Here is an 18826-nt window from a genome sequence, read left to right on the forward strand (position 1 = left end):
TAAGGATTTTGGTTCTTGTTTGTTGTTTTGTAAAATGTGGTTTAATGTGCTTTAATGATGGGAGAAGGGGAAGCAGCCAGTGATGTGTATCTCGATAATGGTTGTGCTGGAAAGCTGGATGATGTTCTTGACTCTGTCTTATGACTTGCCTAAACTTGTTACCTTGGAAAACAGGGAAGGAAGGTAAAATCTCATGCTTATAACTAAATATTTTTTTTTTTGGTTTTTCTACTTATCATCTTAGTCAACAAGTGCACCTATTAGAAAACATATGACTGAATATCTGACATATTTGTTCATTCTTACGTCTTATGGCGTGTTCCCTGAGAGAAAGAAAAAGGTTTGGAAGTAGTTTGCTTGAAAATTTATTTGTTCTTATTATTAAGAAGAAAACAGGTTTTTCATAGAACAGACAAGGTTCTGGTATAAATGTCAATCTAATAAGAAATCTTCACAAAACTTTTGCATTACATTGATGCAATTATCCCCCAATTTACAGAAGTAGGAATTTGGGGATTGTAGAGTTTTTATTTGCTGAACAAGAATTCAACAATATCTTCGTTGAATTGTTTCACATGCTTTTCTCAAATGACCTATAATATTTTATTTAAGAGTTCATTGTAATCCAACTACCAACTCTGTCCAGAAAGGCACACGAGAACCTTGCTATATGGAAGAGACACATGTAGCCTAAAACATACTACATGAGTGGATCTTTTTGAATTACATGTTAGTAGGGTGTCAGCAAGCACTTTCATGTTATTTGTTGAGAAGATGGAATAAGCAACCATTATTTTTTAGTACTGTTACTTAGATTTTGCTTTAGTCTTTCAGTATAAATATACTGTAGAGGTATATATGTGTATAGGAATATGTGTAGAGGTATTCTCACTACTTTTTTTAGTTGTGAAATGGTAGACCAGTACTTACTACTTTCTGTAGGTCTGCCTTGAAGTATTAATTTGATAACTTTTATGAAAGCTAATAATATGATAGAGCTAAAGCCAATTAATTAAACAATGATGCAACTATTATACAACTGTTTCAGTGTCTTTGAAATCCATGGACTAAAAACTCTAGTGATTGTCTCAAACATGTATTTCAGTAGATTTGATAATCCGTGAATATCTGCAGAAAAGGATATCATTGTGTTCTTCTTAATGAACTAACAATTTAATACCAAAAATTCAGCAATACCACTGTTTAGAATAAAGGGATACATGTAAATGAGGCTAGTGCAGAGATTATATTTAAACAATGCTGACAGTTCTTCTATTGTGCCCATTAATTAATTTCCCAGTATCGAGGTTCTCTGGGAATGAACTGTAAAAATAATTAAAATGATACATGAGGTAAATAATTTTGAAATTCAAAAGGTGAAATAGGGAATTATTTTAGTAAATATTAGTCATACTGCTTATTTGTTCTCATTTGCCTTTTAAAAGCAGCTTAGTGAGGAAGTGTGGTCTGGTTTTGGTTCACATGATCTGCTGAAGTTCTCACAGGTGGAAAAATTGCCATATTCTTTTTTAATCAATTGTGCTTGTCCCTATATCAAATCAGTAGTTTGCTTGAAGTAGGTTGGCATTTATGTAAAGATATTTTGCTTTGCAGTAAAGTACTTCAGAATTAAATCAGTTGCAGCATGTATTTACTAATTATCTGAATTTTTAAGTTAAATCATACTTTTAAATGGAATTCAGTGACTAAAAGCAGTGTTGATTTTAGTGTGACAAACACTGCTTTTTTTCTCACCACATTTTGACCAGCTAATTGGTGTCAAGTCATGTCTTAAGACAGAATTTGAGTGTTTAAGTGCAAATTAAATTAGTAATTTTGGATAGAATGAATGGGTTTTAATTAGAAGGAAACTTCAAAACAAATTTCTTTCTAGCTGGACAGTCATGTCTGAATAATTGAAGGTCAGTTTTCAGCCTTGCTTAAAATATAAGAAGTTTTTGCAATGCATATTCTTTCTGTCATTGAGTGGTAAAACAAAGATGAAGTCTAAATTTTGGTATCCCAAATGTGCATGCCTTTGAAAATATTTTGTCTGGATGTTTTTTGTCAAATCTGCCATATAAGCTATTGAAAAAGAAATAGCCTGCAGCTTTTAGGAAAGTATTTCTGCAGCTTCACCTGTTCTGGGGAGGCAGCTAGCTAGTTCTGGGTTTATCCTTATTGCTCCTCAGACCTTCCATAACAACTCAGTACTTCCCTAACTTCACACCTGCAAGATATTAAGTTCAGGTGGGGTAATCTCAGCAAATTAAAAATACAAAATGAATTTTCTGGGAAATAGATGGAGAGTTAGACTTTTCAAGCATGTGGAAGTTTTTGAAAAGGCTGTTGGTGGTGTTGTCTTCTCACACGCTCCTACAGCTTGTGTGACCTGTCTGCCTAAGCCTTTTCTGAGGAAAATGCTCAGGACTAAGGTGTGTAGGGAAGTATATGCTTCACCTTTATATACATGAGATACAGAATGAATTGCATGCTTGTATTTCATGCTGTTGGAGGAAGTAAATGACTTAGTGGTGTTCAGTGTTAATTACACAGAGATTCGCTACTTTGAGTCATTACACTGTGTCATGGTTTGCTAAGATAATTAGGAACCATATTAATGGCTCTAACCTAAATAGTTTGTTTTTAATATATCAGCTATGGTGAACAAAGAAAATACAGCTGTAAGTAATCAACTGCTTTGTAAAACCTAAACAGTGTAAATTATCTATTGTTATTAATGTTTGCTTATAATATTATGTGGCTTCTAGTTGTTAATGCACTGAAACCAACCTGGAATAGTTTCATTAGTTCTTGCTGCTGGTTCCTGTTCTCACTGCCAAACAATTTGCAAAGTAATTTTTTGTTCCTACAAGAGGGCCCACAAATATGCATATTAGAGTGAGGTTTTATGTATAGCCCTCACTATTGTTATCTAAAATCACAGTGATTGATTTATTGCTGGCAGAATTCATGCTCACATTGCCACATCCCTGTTTTGCTATGTTCTATGTAGTTATAACTACTAGGAAAAATGGAAGTTGTTTACCTTTCCAAGTTGTAGAAATTCAAAGCAGTGGATTAAGTAATAGTTTCTCCAGCAAGTACAAAGAGCAGTTCATGGTCACTCTTCACTACAGATAACAAGAGGCTTATTAACATGGGAAATTAGAGAAATTATGTTTTCTGATAGTCTCACTATCCATAATGCTTCTGTGTCTACCTAGGTTCTTTTCAAAATAATGTTAGAAATAAGTGTTGCAAAGTGTTCTCCATGTGTAGAGTTCAGCATCTTGCATTTGTATCCGAGGCATTTTGCATGAAAACTGCTTTACTCCACTTTCTTCTGTCAATACCCAATTCAGCAAGAAAGAGCTTTAAGGGAGTTGCCTAAGAGGCTCCATTCCTTTGCTAAAATCTAGCAACACTCCTGTGTGCAAAGGTAATAAACCAATACAAGAGGAGGAAAAATTGGATAACAGTGTTGGATGTGAAAGCATTTCATTGAGTGAGAATCCACTTGACATCCTAGTCATGACTGAAATCTTTAAAAACTTCATGGTGAATTCTTTAAAAGAACCAAATGAGAAACATTGATTTTTGTTTTCCGCCACACTTTATTCTGGAAAAGCTAGGACAAAAAAGTCAAATGGACACTTTGTTATTTTTTAATCTATTTGAATTGAACATGTTAGCAAGTGAAGAGGGCAGTAATTAAAACTCCATTCTGAAAATACAAGGTCATGTGGAAATTTATATGAAAGATGCTTCATAAAACTAAATTATTAGTTGAAGAGTGCTTAAATTGGGTAAATAGTAATTATCACTAGCATCCATTTATATTTGACATTGATTCACAGTCTTAACATGAATTTTGCATGCCATATGGAGCATTCCAACAGGGCAAGGTATTGATCCAAAAAAATTCCAGCAGTGGTTTGTGTTCTTTGTGGCTGGGTTTTCACAGCAGAGGTTTATATCACAAGTCATATTTTAGGAATTGTTGCCAAGTTGTTGATTAGATCAGAGAGGCCAATGACTAAATTGTTGTGAAAAGTGATCTTAACCTCATTTTAAGCATAAATTTGCCAAATCTAATGGAAGATTGTATGATAAGTAATTTTTTAAAACATACCTAGTAGAAACAGGGAATGTGAACACAGTTCTTGTAATTTATTTTTTTTTAAATAGCTCTTCTATGAGGGATTTAGTGAATTCTAAGGGTTGAGATTTTTGCCTAGTTTTTGGCTGTGACAGGTATTTGTAGCTTGATGTTATGACCTGTAAATGTTACTTTCCATTAAAGATTTTGAAACGTTATGAAATATGTTTGAATTGGATTTTTTTTTTATACAAAGATCAAACCTGCCCATAAATTTTCATGTTAATTGATGGATGTTCACATTAGAAACAGCTGCTTGTAGGCCTTACCTATAGGTTATGCTTTATTTTTGTTTGTTTTGTTTTTTTAAAGCATAAAAGATCCAACTTTGTTGTTTTTTTTATGGTGAGATTGGGTTCAGCATGGACAAGTGCTCCTGGTCACTTACTGCTTTTAGGATCATCCTCTTGGGAATGGTCCTAGTGAACAAAAACAACAATACAAGACAATCCAAAATGTGCAAACTCAGCAAAAATGTTGTTAATAGGTATTTTTACATCTAACTGTAAAAAAATCTCGTTAACATATAATGAATAAAGCTAAAATTTTTAGCACTTTCCAAATAATTTAAATTTCATTATATAACTGACTGGAAAACTGACAAGGGGGAAAAGGTTATGATCCCACATGAGCTGGTAGGCTGCTGTGTACAATAAAAATATTTGCAGTCTGCAAAGTGTTCCAGTATCTTTTAGAATGACAAGATTAAGGTGACTTCAATTCCCTAACTTGATTGTAATATTCTTTCACCATGACTCAATATGCCATTTTGAGAAAGTGTTTACATGATTTTTGTAGGAAGAAATCACACCTCACAAAGCTTAAGAACCAGTGAACACATGTACCAGGTTGATGAAGAATATTGAAAACACTGAAGAGAAATTCTTCACTAAAGGTTATTAAAGAAGGAAAACAGCTGTGGAATTCAAATAAATGCCCTTGTATGAATAATAACTGCCTGAAAGATAGATAACAAATGTTAAGAGCAAGCAAGCAAGTTTCAAAATGAAAGGAAATAACATGCAGTTCTTTTGCAATTTGTCACGAGGCTTAAATTCTTTCTGCTGAAGAGATAAAAAGGGGATACAGGAGCAACCGAGACAGCAAAGTTTGCTGACAACACCATGTTACTAAGGGTAGTAAATGTGAGAGCTGGACAACAATGAACTTCATGTTTCTGTTAACAGCCTGGCATAAATAACTAGTGAAATTTGGTGTGGACAGATATAATGTGACATTGTGTGTTTGGACCAATCCTAGCTTTACTGGTATAACTATGGGCTTCAAGGCAGCGTCCTACAGTCAAGCACAAGAGGAAAATACAAGCTCAGTAGCAGTGAAGAACAGAAAAATTAAAAAAACCCCAAAGGTTAGGAATTACTGGGAAAGGTAATGAGAACAGAATAGCATTATGAGCACTATGAGAGTTATATTCCTTCCACCATTTGCATGCTACATACAGTTCAGACCTTATTTCAAAATGAGAAAACTACAGGAAAGGATGCCTAAGAAGGCTGGGAAAGGTGGTGGAAGTGGTATATGAAGAACAGTGGAATAAGCAAAACAGCTTGTCTGCAAAAGAGAAGGAAATATGAATGGATTGAAGAAAGTGGACAGGAAGTGATTCATACTCTTTCACTGCAAATATCTGAACTATGAATGAAACTAGCAGGTTTAAACCTGACATGCCAAATGGCATGCACTCATGTTTTTGAATTCTTCATTCTAGGACTTGGTGATTTACCAAAAAGCTTACACTTGCAAAAAGATTTAAGAAGTTAAGACAAATCCATTAACTCCTGTTAAATGGATTTATTCTGCAGCTTCTATTAAGATATCTCTTGAAACCTTGGAAACTTGGAGTATTCTGGGGAGGTACTGCTATATCTTGCACTCCTATACTCAGTCATCTACTGTTGGCCATTCCTGGTGAGAGACTAATTACTGTGACAGACCTCTCTGGTGTGTTCTTGCTGTGTTTCTTCTCAGACTGGAACTCTTGAGTCCGTTTTATCAGTGAATTGATCTGTGCCTAGGAAGTCAAGGCTCCTGGCTCATCAAAAATGCAGAACTTGGAGGAGCAGCCACCAGATGTATTCCACTTTTCCTGATATTCGTGTGTTGGCTTCTGTTTCTGCCATAGATTGTTTGGATACTTCTGCAAAAAATATTTAAGTTTCTTTTCACCTAAACTATCTGCTCTTAATGTGGTAGAAATGGAGCTGCCTAAGGTTGCTTTATTCATGTGTAATTATTGAGTGTTTGGAAGCCCTTGTGTCTGAGCTGTTACTCGAGCATGAAGTGTGGTTTAATACCTAACCCTGACAAAGTTTCATATCTTTAATTACTCTGAGTACTTAAACAATAACTTTGTATTCTATATAAAAACAAATATAACAGAATGAGGCATTACACTCCCTAAATGTTGAATTATCCAGGGTGGAAGGCTGCTTAGACCAATCCTTGACAAGACAATAATCAGTCTTGTCATACAACAGAATTTGCATTCTTTTAGTGGTTGTCTAAATCAAGAAGTTTGGGGAGTGCAATCCAAAGAACATTTTTCATTTCAGCTACTGAAGAGATGCAGAATTTTCAGGGCAATGAGATATTTGTGATGTTAACAATATAAATGATTTTTATTGAGAGTGACAGATGGTTCTTAGATAATGTGCTCAGAGTCGTCTGTAGTATGTTCAGAATAAGTCTTATAGAAGGTTGTACATCTGCCTTGAGATTTTTTTCTAAAATATTTAAATCAAGGTCATTGTTTATACTTGATTTTAAATAGCTTTTAGCTGGTAGTCTGCATTTCTGTACATTTAGAGATCAAACTGTTTGCAACTTCAAAAGCTGCAAATGGAAAAGTATAATAGGTATCAGGTGTTAGAAAAGGCAATTATGCATTAGCTGTTTTACTCAATTTCTAAAACTGTCTAAAACTATCCATTGGAAATACTTTGTACCTGGACTTCTCTCTGAAGCATGATGAATTTTTAAATCTATAGGGGATATGCACTTTTTCTCTAATGAATTGGACTTTTAAACCTATTTTGTTTCATTTAAAAGAGCTTCATTTTGACAAAACTTTTATTGCTGAAAAAAAGCTAGAAAAAAATCACAAGACAAAGTACAAGTTCTTATACATGTCCAGATAATTTTTCTACAATTCCTTAAAAGTATTTCCAAAATTAGCTAATTCTTATTTTCAGTTCCAAGTACACTTTTAAACTTAAAAGCTTTGCTCCAAATAATTGGCATTATCTCTTTTCTGGCACCTTACTGATTTGGTGGACCAGATGGTCTGTAGTTTCTGTAGCTGTTAACAAGGTGTTTTACAAACCTCTTGTAGCACACCTTGCTCTTTTATCAGTCAAGGACAGAGGAGAAGGAAAAGTGGTAGTAGGAGAATATTTTCCCTTCATCACTTGTTATAGCTGGGAAGTTTATTTATTGCATGAATTTTAAAGACCATGTTGTTCTATGTTAAATAGCAGTAAAATAGGTATTTTATCATGTTAAGCTTTATGTAAGGAGTTGTATCAGTTCACTATACTTGAGAAGAACACTCTCTTTTCCTAAAGAATAAGCTTCAGTTTTGAAATGACCAGCAGAGAATATGAAAAAATATGGTATTTTTAAAGTACGATAATTAGATCTTGCAAATTATATAGATATCAACATTTAAATATACCTCAATTTTCAAGATTATATAATTTAATTTTATAATTATTTCCAAATTTTATTTTGATGAGGTTTTACATAGCATTAGTTCACAGTCATAACATCGATAATTTAATATGATAATTATTGGTTTTGGTTCTTAGTAATATAGAAAATAAAATATAATATTAATTTGATAATACAAGAAAACTTACTGTTGTCTTTGAAAGATCTCATCACAAAATTTACTAAACTCTTATGTGAAATTTTGAAATACTAATTTCTAGGGGGAATTTTATAAAGTGATGGAATCTGCTGACTTGAACCAGAACAGAAAGGTACAGATCTGAATATAAAACTGAGCTGTAAAAGTTTCATCTTATGAGTCGTTTTTCTTCCTATGGCAAAAACATCTAATTCAGTTCAGTAATACAATTATTCAATTCCATACAAGATATTTTTATTTTTACAATGCTTATTAATTTCCTATATCAAAATTTATACTTCAAAAGCTACTGCTAGTAGCAGAGATGACTTAATAATGGAGATGAAACATATGTTCACAGCACAGTGTTGAGCTGGACAATACAGTATTTCATACCAGAGATAAGCTAATGGATAACACCAGAAATGGAAAACACATCAGTAAAGAATGAATTTAAATATGAGAAATGGAAACTGCCTCACCTCTGTCCCCGTTACAGATAATAGCAATGAATAGGTTTGGCATAGATTAAATGCAAGGCTGTTTGTGATACAAAGAGAGACAGATGAAGCTGGCATTTGTAGTTAGAGGTAAATGTCATAAAAATACAGTTGAGGCATATGGTGATCAAAAGTATTTTATTTGTGTATTGAAAGGATGATCTATTTTTATTTTTTCTAGTCTGAACCAGAGGGTTTTTCTCACTTCCACTTGTACGTCTGTGCTGCCTTCCTTGTCAGGTGGAGGAAAGAGATCCTGGAGGAGAAAGATTTTCAAGTAAGTGAAGAGAATATTTTTCAAGCACAGGGTGACATTTCTTAGATTTACCTTCCTAACATTACTTTGGGATGAATTTATATAAAATGAATTTATATAAAATAGGAGCAGCAACACTGATGATACCTTACTGTTAGTTAGAGTTGCTCCAAAACTGTTAGGCCTGAATTGATGGACTATAAGCAGTAGAAGATGTTTTCTTTGTCCACACTGGAAAAAAAAAAAAGCTGTTTTAACTGAGTCAGACTTTGAAAAGATGATTTCTGGAGATGCTGTTATCTTGGTATTTCACAGAGATTTTCTCAAAAGGTAACTGGATTTTTTTAATCTTAAATGCATCACTGAAGTATTTGTAATTTCTCATTTGTATAATATAACATTCTCTAACAAGGTCACATTCATTCTTTCAAAAAAGCTGGACAAGCAGTCTTTTAAAATAAAGAGCCTGATTTTCATTAGGAGGTAAAAGGACTTCAGGCCCCTCTGTATCACAACCTTCCAGCAAAAAGCATGTCAGGAAGTTGTTTGTAAGAAGATTTGAATATGGTAGATTAGGAAATCGTTTGCATACATCCATCGAAGTCCAATCATTTTTGTGAACTGGTGACAGTTCACTTTCATAAAAATATTTATATTGAATTTTACCCTATGATACACACTGAATGCCTAAAAGGCTTTAAAGTCTTGTTTGAAGGCTGAATGTGAATAGCCTGTGCTGCAAAGCCCCCACCATTGCCTACCCCGGAGAAATGGTCCATTACCAGCTTATTTTCTCTCCAGCTGACTGAACTCTGTGGCCCTCTACAAATGAACCATTGTGCAAATTTGTGTATCATTTCAATCTATTTTATCTTCATGAAAGGATTTATTCAGAGCTGTCATTGCCTGTCTTTGAAATGAATAAATCCCTAAGGGTACAACATAACAGCTTTAATTTCTACTACCTGCTAACACTGTCAGATTTTCTCAATTTATGGTACTTTGTCAAAATCATCTCTAATGTTGGTATCCATACTCTCAATTACAATTGTTCACTGGTAATCCTCCCTATTAAATTTTTCATGTGGATTTCCTGCACCAAAGAGCATAATTTTCCTCTCTCTACCACATCTGTTTCAACTATGCTTCAAGTAAATAACACCATGGTATAATACTATGAAGGCTGGTTTTGTTCTACTTGCACACATTCGGATTTGTTTACTTATTTAATAATTAAGGTATTTCTGTATGGTTTAATTTCTTTCTAGGCCATGTAAACTGTAAACTAGAATATAATGTACAAAAATCAGGAATACATTGGAATGCATTTATCACACTGCTTTGGATTGCTTACAGCATGGAAATGCAATTGGTAATTTTGAGGATCTGTAGATCTGTGCTGGTTTTATCACCATCATATGTTATCACTAAAAGCCTTGGCCTTCTTTATTGTGTAACATGACCTTTTAAAATGGCTAAACTAAAGTGTTATCAATTCTCTAAATGATACTTCTGTCCCACAGGCAAGAATAATATCCATTATTCTTCTGCTTTGTTAGTAATAGCTGTAGATCATTGCCTAGTCGTCAAAGTAATAAGCACTTAAACTACATTGGAAAATTGGGAAGTTCAGTATATGCTGTTTGGAGTACTCTGATTGCATTGAATTCACATTATTGAGAAGTCATAGCTATAGTACATTTTGTACAGAAGTTTTTTGTTCCTTAAACTGTATCAAGAATCACATGCATTGAGTAATTTCTCTTGCACATAGAGTGTATTGTATTTGTTTTTCTGCATATGAAAACAATAAGGGAAGTCTCTCCTAACTGCCAGTCAGAGGGCCTCCTTCTTTTCTATGAGCTGTGAAAACTCCTGCTCTTCTTTCACATGTGTGTTTGACCTCTTTCAGTAGAAATACAGACCTCATAGGAATTTTAAGTTGGGATAATTTCCCAAGAACTTCCTGTGTGGCACTGTGCCAGAAGACACACTGAACAGATTTTGAGTGAAAGACCAATTTTGAAGGAATTGGTTATGCAACACTTTTATTCTTATTATTTGATGAAGTATACATCAGTAATATTTCAGACAGGATGATGACAGAAAATAGTCTTTGCTCTTAAGATACTTGTTTCAGTCTTTTAATTATATCTGCAACCAAGCAGTTGGTAAAAGTATTATATTTATTCTTCCTGATGAACAGATTCATCGACTTAGATACCAAATGTTCATCCCTCAATATTTCTTTATTACAGACACACAATGTGTGTGATTGTAGTTTTGGGAACTTTTTTTTGTGTATTGTCATGTAGCAGAGGAATAAACTTTGAAATTAAAGAAGTTTAAGCTGGACTCATACTATAGAGTGATACAACCTGAAAATTGCTTGGTATTTGATTTATATCTGTAGAGTTATTTTTCATGTTTCAAATAGCATAATGAAATAATTTTTTCAATGTAAGATGAAAAGTCATTATGATAGTTGTCTTCTTTTGAATCAATTGAACAAGTTATTGCTCTCACTGCCATTTATTTGGTTAAGTACAAAATATCAGATGGTTTTATTTTCCTAGGAGTTTAAAGCTGCTTACATTTTGTCCTATTTATTCAGTAATCTTTCTAGTAAGGTATAATCCCATTTTGAAATTTGCTATTTAATGCAATGAGCTGTGTGATGCAATGCTATGTAACAAGGACAAAAATTATTACATTCAGCAATTTTCAAATTCCCTCGACACACTTTTTGATAGCAGTGAAATTAAACTGACATGTTTTCAGGGTGATGTTTCAAGTATTTCATGCCCATGTATAATACGAAGATTAAGAGTATGGAAAAGAGTGAGGTTGTTTTTTTTTTTAGTTTTCATTAGGGCTTGTTATTCTCTCTTGGTTCTCACTTCTGGAGAGTCCTCTTGATCTAGATAGGGTAATCCAGGTACGGAGAGGTAGTTGGGATATCTCTGTTACTCTATTCATAGTTCAGATTAGCAGTTTATGCTTCACATGTGGGGGAGCAGGGAACACAATGGCTGGGCAGTAAATGGCAGAAATTTTAATCCTGCCTTAGATTTTCCCTTGTAATCAGTGTGATGTTTTATAGACTCAAACAGGTCATTCTTGGTTTCTGGCATTTCTGTTGATGATACAAATATTCTGTTAATTTACTGGTTCCATATTAGTGTCAGACAAAGAAAAAACAAAACAAAAAATAAAAAGCAGGAAGCATAATATAAATGAAATTATTTTTTTAATGTTATAAAGTATGCCTTTTGAATACAAAATATGAAATTAATTTAGCTTCTACTATCTAGGCTTAAGTAATTAAATGTGCAAGTAATAAAACCTTCCTACTCATCAGCTTGTCTCAGACTTTTACTTGCTGTTATTCATTTTCCTAACTACAGCCATAATTCCAAAATTCTCCTGAATTCTTGAGAGGTGTAGATAGCTGATGCTGTTAAGTGATAAAATATTCATGCATGATTTTGAACACATTTGGAATTAATAGAAAATATGGCTAGTGAGTTTACTGTTGGAATGTACAAGATATCTGAAAGATTTTTACAGATACAAGACTTCAGGGACTAGATTCAACTGTTGAACTGAATATGAGCTAATGGTAATTATAATTAATTTATTAATAGTTGAATTCATACTGGCTTATCTGCTAACTTTTTCCCTTAAGGAAGTTATCATTTTGTTGACACAGCTGAGCTACAAAGATATATTCAGTAGTTGTAGTAAGCAATCTGTCTTGAAGATTTTTTCTTATTCATAATTTTAAGATATAGGCTTTTCTGTCTGTCTAAAAGACATTTTCACCCATGCTGTCACAAACTCACATCTTTATTACTGCTTTGTCTTTTCTTTGTCTTTGACAAATGCATTTTTGCTGCAATTATATTCACCCAGACTGCAAAGAAGCTGTAAAGATAATTTTTCAGTCCGTCATTTTTTCTTGTTTCTTGCTCTGCATCTCCCTTAGCTCCTTTTCTTTTAGAGCACCAAGGAAAGCTTAGACACTTCCTCTTTTGAGGCCTTTAATGGACTAATACTGACACCTTCCATGGCATCTCAGATGATGATGCTGGTCCATCAGCCCGTGATGACAGCTTCATCACCCAGTGGCACTCGCGAGAAAGCTGCGGTGCTATCTCCCACTTTGCCACCTGACTTAAATGGAACACCTAATGCAGATATTCAGCTACTTTGCTCTAAGTCACATTAAGTTCTGGTTTTTTGCTATGCCCAGAATAGATTTGGCAGGTTAGCTTGAGTCTGTTAGTAGCACTTACAGTCACACTGATGAGTTTTGTGTTGCTTCTTTTTACTTTCCTATGAATTTATTGTCTCTTGCTTTATACTTGAGCCATAAAATATTCAGGATAGTGACTGTGATTTATTCTTATTTATATAATGTTTTAAATAATTATTATTTAATTATTTCATATATAGGAAGTAAGTTTTATTGATTTGTTTACCAAAATGAATGCATGCACAATTGTATGTCTTATTAAAATTTAGATAAATGCTAAATAACAAGATGCTTAGAAGACAAATTCATTTCATTTCATTTAATTTCTGCTGTCTGTATAAGTAACGAGTTTTAGTTTAAAAAGTTTGGTATTAATATCTTTCCTGCAAGTGACCTACTATAGAAACATGTCAGATATCAGAGATATAATTTCATACTGTCTTTCTACACTCAACCACAGTAATATTAAAGAATAAAAAGATTTCATTCATCTTTTTGTGATCTTTACAGAGTTTAAATTTTACTTTTTCTGCCTGAAGTATAGGAGTGCTTACTTCATATTATATGAGGTGTAACTAATAAATCTATTTTAACTTAGCTTCCTGGTATATACTGTGCTAAAAAATAAGTTTCTATTGCTCCTGCAGTAAAAATAAATGTTTTTCAATTAAAGAAAAAATTAAAAATTTATGTTTCTGAAAGGATTAGTTTTTTGAACAGTGGAATGCTTGTCCTCCTTTTCTCTGAGCTCTGTGATTAGATGATTTTGTGGTTGTGCACCCTGTGCCCTCATTCTTCTGTGTATGGAAGCTAATAGGGTCTTTTCTGTGGATGTACCAAAACCTGTAAAGAATTAAGAGCGGTGAAAATGGAAGTCTTTCTAACTGTAAAGAGCCTGACTACTGACACTGCTGTGATTTTATTCCCTGCTGAGACCACTTTTGGAAGATGTTCCAAATATTGTCATGTGTTTCAAGAAACTGGAAGCTCTGCTCTTTTAGACTTTGAAAGTCATAGCTGGCAACCTAACGTGAGATCACTTCTTAATCTCTGAGTACTGGTAGCAGACAGCTGGGATTCAACACTCTTGAATCATTTATGTTCAGAAGAGCCAATTTGCAATAATAAAATTGCTGACTTTATTTTTGCATGCAGGGCTTAATGAACAGAGAATTATGTGAGTGGTAGTAGTTTAACTGCTCTGTTATCAATCCTACTCAACTTTGTCAAAAGCTTTTACATATTTTGATTGTCATGAATATTTTGACTTGGTCTCCATATGAGAATGTATTGTAAATTAAACACAACAGTGCAAAGATGTTTTAACATACAGTCTTAGAAGTACAGGTTTTATCCCATAGAAATGATTATTGAAAATTTTTAATATTGCACTGAAATATAACAGATAGACTGTAGGTCACCCTTCTTTTAATACTGGTGCTTGTCCAGTACTAGGAGGAGAGCTTGCCCTCTGTCTGGAAAGCTACTGGAAGATTCTGACCAGCTGATATGGTACTCCAAAAATGGCTTAAGAAGCATGGAAAAGGAAATAAGAATTGTAACACTACCCTTACTTATCTCTTTCTGTATGGCTTTCCATTTTCCTTAGATTATATTGTAGGCCTATTTTTCTTATGTTAAAAATAATAATTAATATACTTTCAGTAATACAGATAAAATTTTTAATATCTGAATTCTGAAATCTGCCCATTTCTCTTGCCCTCCTTCCATCTAGCTCTCTCACAGAAGTCCTCCTTCCTCCTTAAGATGTTTGGAACAGTGGCACATAGTAAAATTACCAGCTATAGTACAATGATTTTGAGTTACAAGTAGCTTAGATATATGTATTTGCTAGTGAAACTCAGAAGTTATTCTGTGATGTGATCTAGTCTAATATTATCAGATCAATCACAGCAGTGAGATTAAGCCCAACTCTCTCCAAAGCACTTGAGGAGGAACAGTAGTCCTTGAACACCTAATCAGCCATAATCACCTAATCAGAGCACCTGCAGCCATGACTTATATTGGGGAGTCTGTCCAAGGTTTTTTGGGTTTTTTTTGGTGCTGAAATAGGTTGTCCAAAAACTGAAATTTTCAAAATCCCTTCTGAAGGAGACTAGTTTCACGGGGCCAACATACTGTATCTGTAGAACTTTTGTTTAGAATGCAAAATGAAAAGTGGAAAACTGAAACCTTGCTGATAAGAAACAGGAAAAGGATTTTCAGTTTTTGATATTGATATAAGTAGAATAAATATTTAAAATTTTTAAAAGATCTTAATATTTTGTAAATATTCTAATTTTAATCTTTTTTATGAGTATTGAGATTTTTCATTTTTACCCTCACCTGTTTTAAGTGTAATTCCAAGGTACGTGGCTTTTACAAAGTAATTTATTTCTCAGGAGTTTAACAAATCTGAAAATCAAGGTACTGGGAGATATTAACAAGTGCTTTCTTCCCTAGCACACCAGCTGAGAGTGTCTGAAAGGGAATGAGTTACTTCAGGGTAAAAGCTGCAGTGGCTCTTTCTAGAAGAAATGTGTAAGATGTAAGAGGACAGAGAATTGTTTTGAGGTGATGGCCTCAAAGTAGATAGGGAGCATTCTTGAAGAGCAAAGGTCTTAAGAACTTATGTCTCTCACCAGAACAATTTGGAGGTGTATTTTGACTCATTACACACAAGTGTCAGTTTGTAATACTTTCACATTTGCTTACTATTTGAAAAAAAGAAAAATACCAAAATGGATAAAGTAATTTATAGTCCTGAATAGTCTGTATTTTCTTCCATAAATGTTCCTGCCATTTGAAAAATTGCATTTCACCAGTTTTTTTTCTATAGTTAGTTTCAAATTAAGTTGCTATTTGAATAGCTTACTTTTCTGATAGTCAGGGGATGTGTTTCAATTTTAGATGATCCATCAAATTAAAAAGTTCAAATGTAAGCACTGAAAGGGCAGATTTGTGCTTGGATTTTATGTGTGATGTACTGCAATTTATTGATTTCTAGCCCTTCTTTCATACAGAACAAAATCTTTAACAACAGATGTAGTGTATTTGACAGCTGAGTTCATTATACCACGTGTTAGTATGACAGAGTTCTTACTATCGTATTTCTCCACGTTCTGCAAAAAAACCCTAAGCAACTATATGACAAAGTGAGCAGTTATTTCTGTTTTCTAAATCAATTATGTGTGATATTAGCTAATGTCTTCCTTACTTTTCAAATACTAATCTTTTAAGTAACAGAGATGTTAATCCAGCTGCATAATTCAGTACAAACATTATATGAAGATATAATTCATGTTTCAGAGACCACTTAGATTGAAAATGTGTTACATTATGTACTTTGGCTTTAGGCTTAGTGAAATAAAGTGAGTCCTGTAACTCAGGTCTAAATTGGAAATAAAGTCACTTTAAATTACATTTGTAGTCAATGGAAAGACATGTATGAATTAGTCACTTCTGATCTGATCCTATCCTTTGCAAATATTTATTTCACTGTATTATTTATGAAGGAATATGGCATTGACAGAAATTAGAATTCATCTACATTTAATGGTCTAAATAATAAATACTCTGTGAAGACTTCCATGAGGATGTGAATGTCTCTTTGCAAGCCTAAATATTGTTTCCTGTACTGAATGTTACCAGAGATGTTGCCAGTAAAGAGGGATGGAAGTGCTGAAGCATCCAGGAGCAACTCCAGGGGAGGCTGCTCAGTAAAGAGATATTGAACATAATTCCTCTAAAACTTGCTGTTGTGTGGAGAAAAACTGTAGGATGTAGTGTTTATACAATTCATATTGCTTGGAAGATCCCTTTACATTTGGAATGCTTTCATGGGCAGGTATCTGTTTCTTTAGCACACGTTCCTTCTTTGATAGAGTTACATGACTCTTCAGAGACACCTGAGCTGTGGACATGATTCTCTGAGCCTGAGAGAGTTTCAGGCTGTCAGGGGCTCATCTGTTCCCAGGGGAAAAGTTTCTGGGAACAGTTTTCTCTGAAGGATTGTTTTGTTGTAAATAGATTATATTTCTCAAAACAATACTGAATAGATGTTCTTGGTGTGTTTTCTCTGGTCCCACCAATGGGACCAAAGGGGGTGTTGGTTTATTGTCCAGTCATGTAACCTGGACTGAAACACCTTATAAAAAGGGTTGAGAGAACCCCACAATAAAGGCTTTAGCCTGGTGAAGCAGCTGGTGTGTGGGTCTGATTATCTGGGGATCCCTCAATACATCATGTCCTTCAGTGACACCTGAGCCCTTGCCTTTATGTGCACCCCTATTCTTATTATTTGAATTTAAGGAATTCAGTGTTACAGATTTGAATACAATTTGGGCTTTTTTTGTGGGAAACACACCCTTGTGACTTTAACTCTTGTTTAGTAATGGATCTCATCATTTACTGTCACCGAGTGAGCTCTAAAATTAATTTTTATTTTCCATTATAGTTATTCTGTAAAATTATACTATGTGTTCTGTATATTCTTGCCAATAATTGTTTTAATGTATTTTATTTGATTTGGTTTAAACCTTTCCCATTTTGTAAAGTGACTAATTAGCTGAGCAACATAAAAAAGAGTATTACCAACATATCACTTAGTCCTTGTCTGCCACTCTCTTCAGAATGAGAGTTTCTTGAAGAAGGAAATATAAAGGATTAAAACAAATTGACGACGTGGAGATTTTCCTGGATATAGAACTTCAGAGATCATTGCAATAACAATGGCTTAGTAATAATTTCTGTCTTGAACTCTGGGTACCATAAAAGCTCTAGGATCTCAGCTCTTTAATCTTTTGAAGCTGACTACATAGTTTCTGCAAAGTTCTGCAGTTTACCAAAATCTTTATTTCATTTTGCTCCCTGAAAATTGCATATTTTGAATGTGATTAGATTAATCCCATTAACCTTATAATGTAATTGGTCAGCTGTTCCTGTTTTCCACAGGAATTAATACTCAATTTTTTAATGGAAATTGCTTAGTGAAATTTGTGCTAGATTAAGTGGTTTTTTTTCTTTATTGTTTTTGTTAATGCTGTTTTTAATTGCAGGGAAATGTTTAACATGGCTTTATGTCCCTTATGCAGTTGTTTTTCTTGCAGGTTGTCCTTGCAGAATTAACTCCCACCTAATAAATAGGCCCAGATGTAGCACCAAAAATGAATAGCAAATTCAACATTTAGAGTGAATGAGACTGGCCTGGACCAAATGTAGCATAATCATTGCTATTTTAAAGGAGGTGTCTTTGTGAACAGTGTTATAGAAACCAGTGTTTGGATCCCCACATATTCTGATGGGGTCATAAAGCATTCATGCATAAAATATTTAATGATGGATAACAACTTTTTCCTGAGCTGAAGAGCAGTACTTGGAGTTTCACACTTGCTTGCCTGCATTAACATACATGAAGAAAAAAAAATATCAGGTGAAATTAATTCTAGTGATTAAAAACTATTCCCAGTTTCAGATATCATCACAGAGAACCCTATTTCAGTGATTATACAAATATATAGCCATGTTTTGCCAAATGAAAGATTGAGCCATTAATTTAATAAGAACAGTTTAGGTGCATTAAGACTTTAACATTAGTTTTTATTTTTCTTTGATCCAAAGACTCCTTATTTAGCTATGTGTGTTCTCCATATCTTCAGGAATGCTGTGGGTTGGATTTTTCTGCTGTGGATTTTACTGTGCAAGTACTTGAACATGGCAAGATCAGAAAATGATTTTACAGTGCTGTTTATAACGTGGATTGTATATTTTATTGTCGGTTGGG

At 33.8% G+C, this 18826-nt stretch overlaps 1 protein-coding gene across 1 annotated transcript in view; it reads left to right on the plus strand.

The window, feature by feature from the left end:
• Positions 1 to 18826, plus strand: part of TBC1D22A (TBC1 domain family member 22A) — a 140913-nt gene that overhangs the window by 99875 nt on the left and 22212 nt on the right. Inside the window, exon 12 of the mRNA XM_015627966.3 lies at positions 8712 to 8807. Within this exon, the coding sequence (XP_015483452.1) occupies positions 8712 to 8807 (96 nt within the window). The remainder of the gene's footprint in view (positions 1 to 8711; positions 8808 to 18826) is intronic.

Source organism: Parus major, chromosome 1A (assembly GCF_001522545.3).
Source record: "Parus major isolate Abel chromosome 1A, Parus_major1.1, whole genome shotgun sequence".
NCBI lineage: Eukaryota > Metazoa > Chordata > Aves > Passeriformes > Paridae > Parus > Parus major.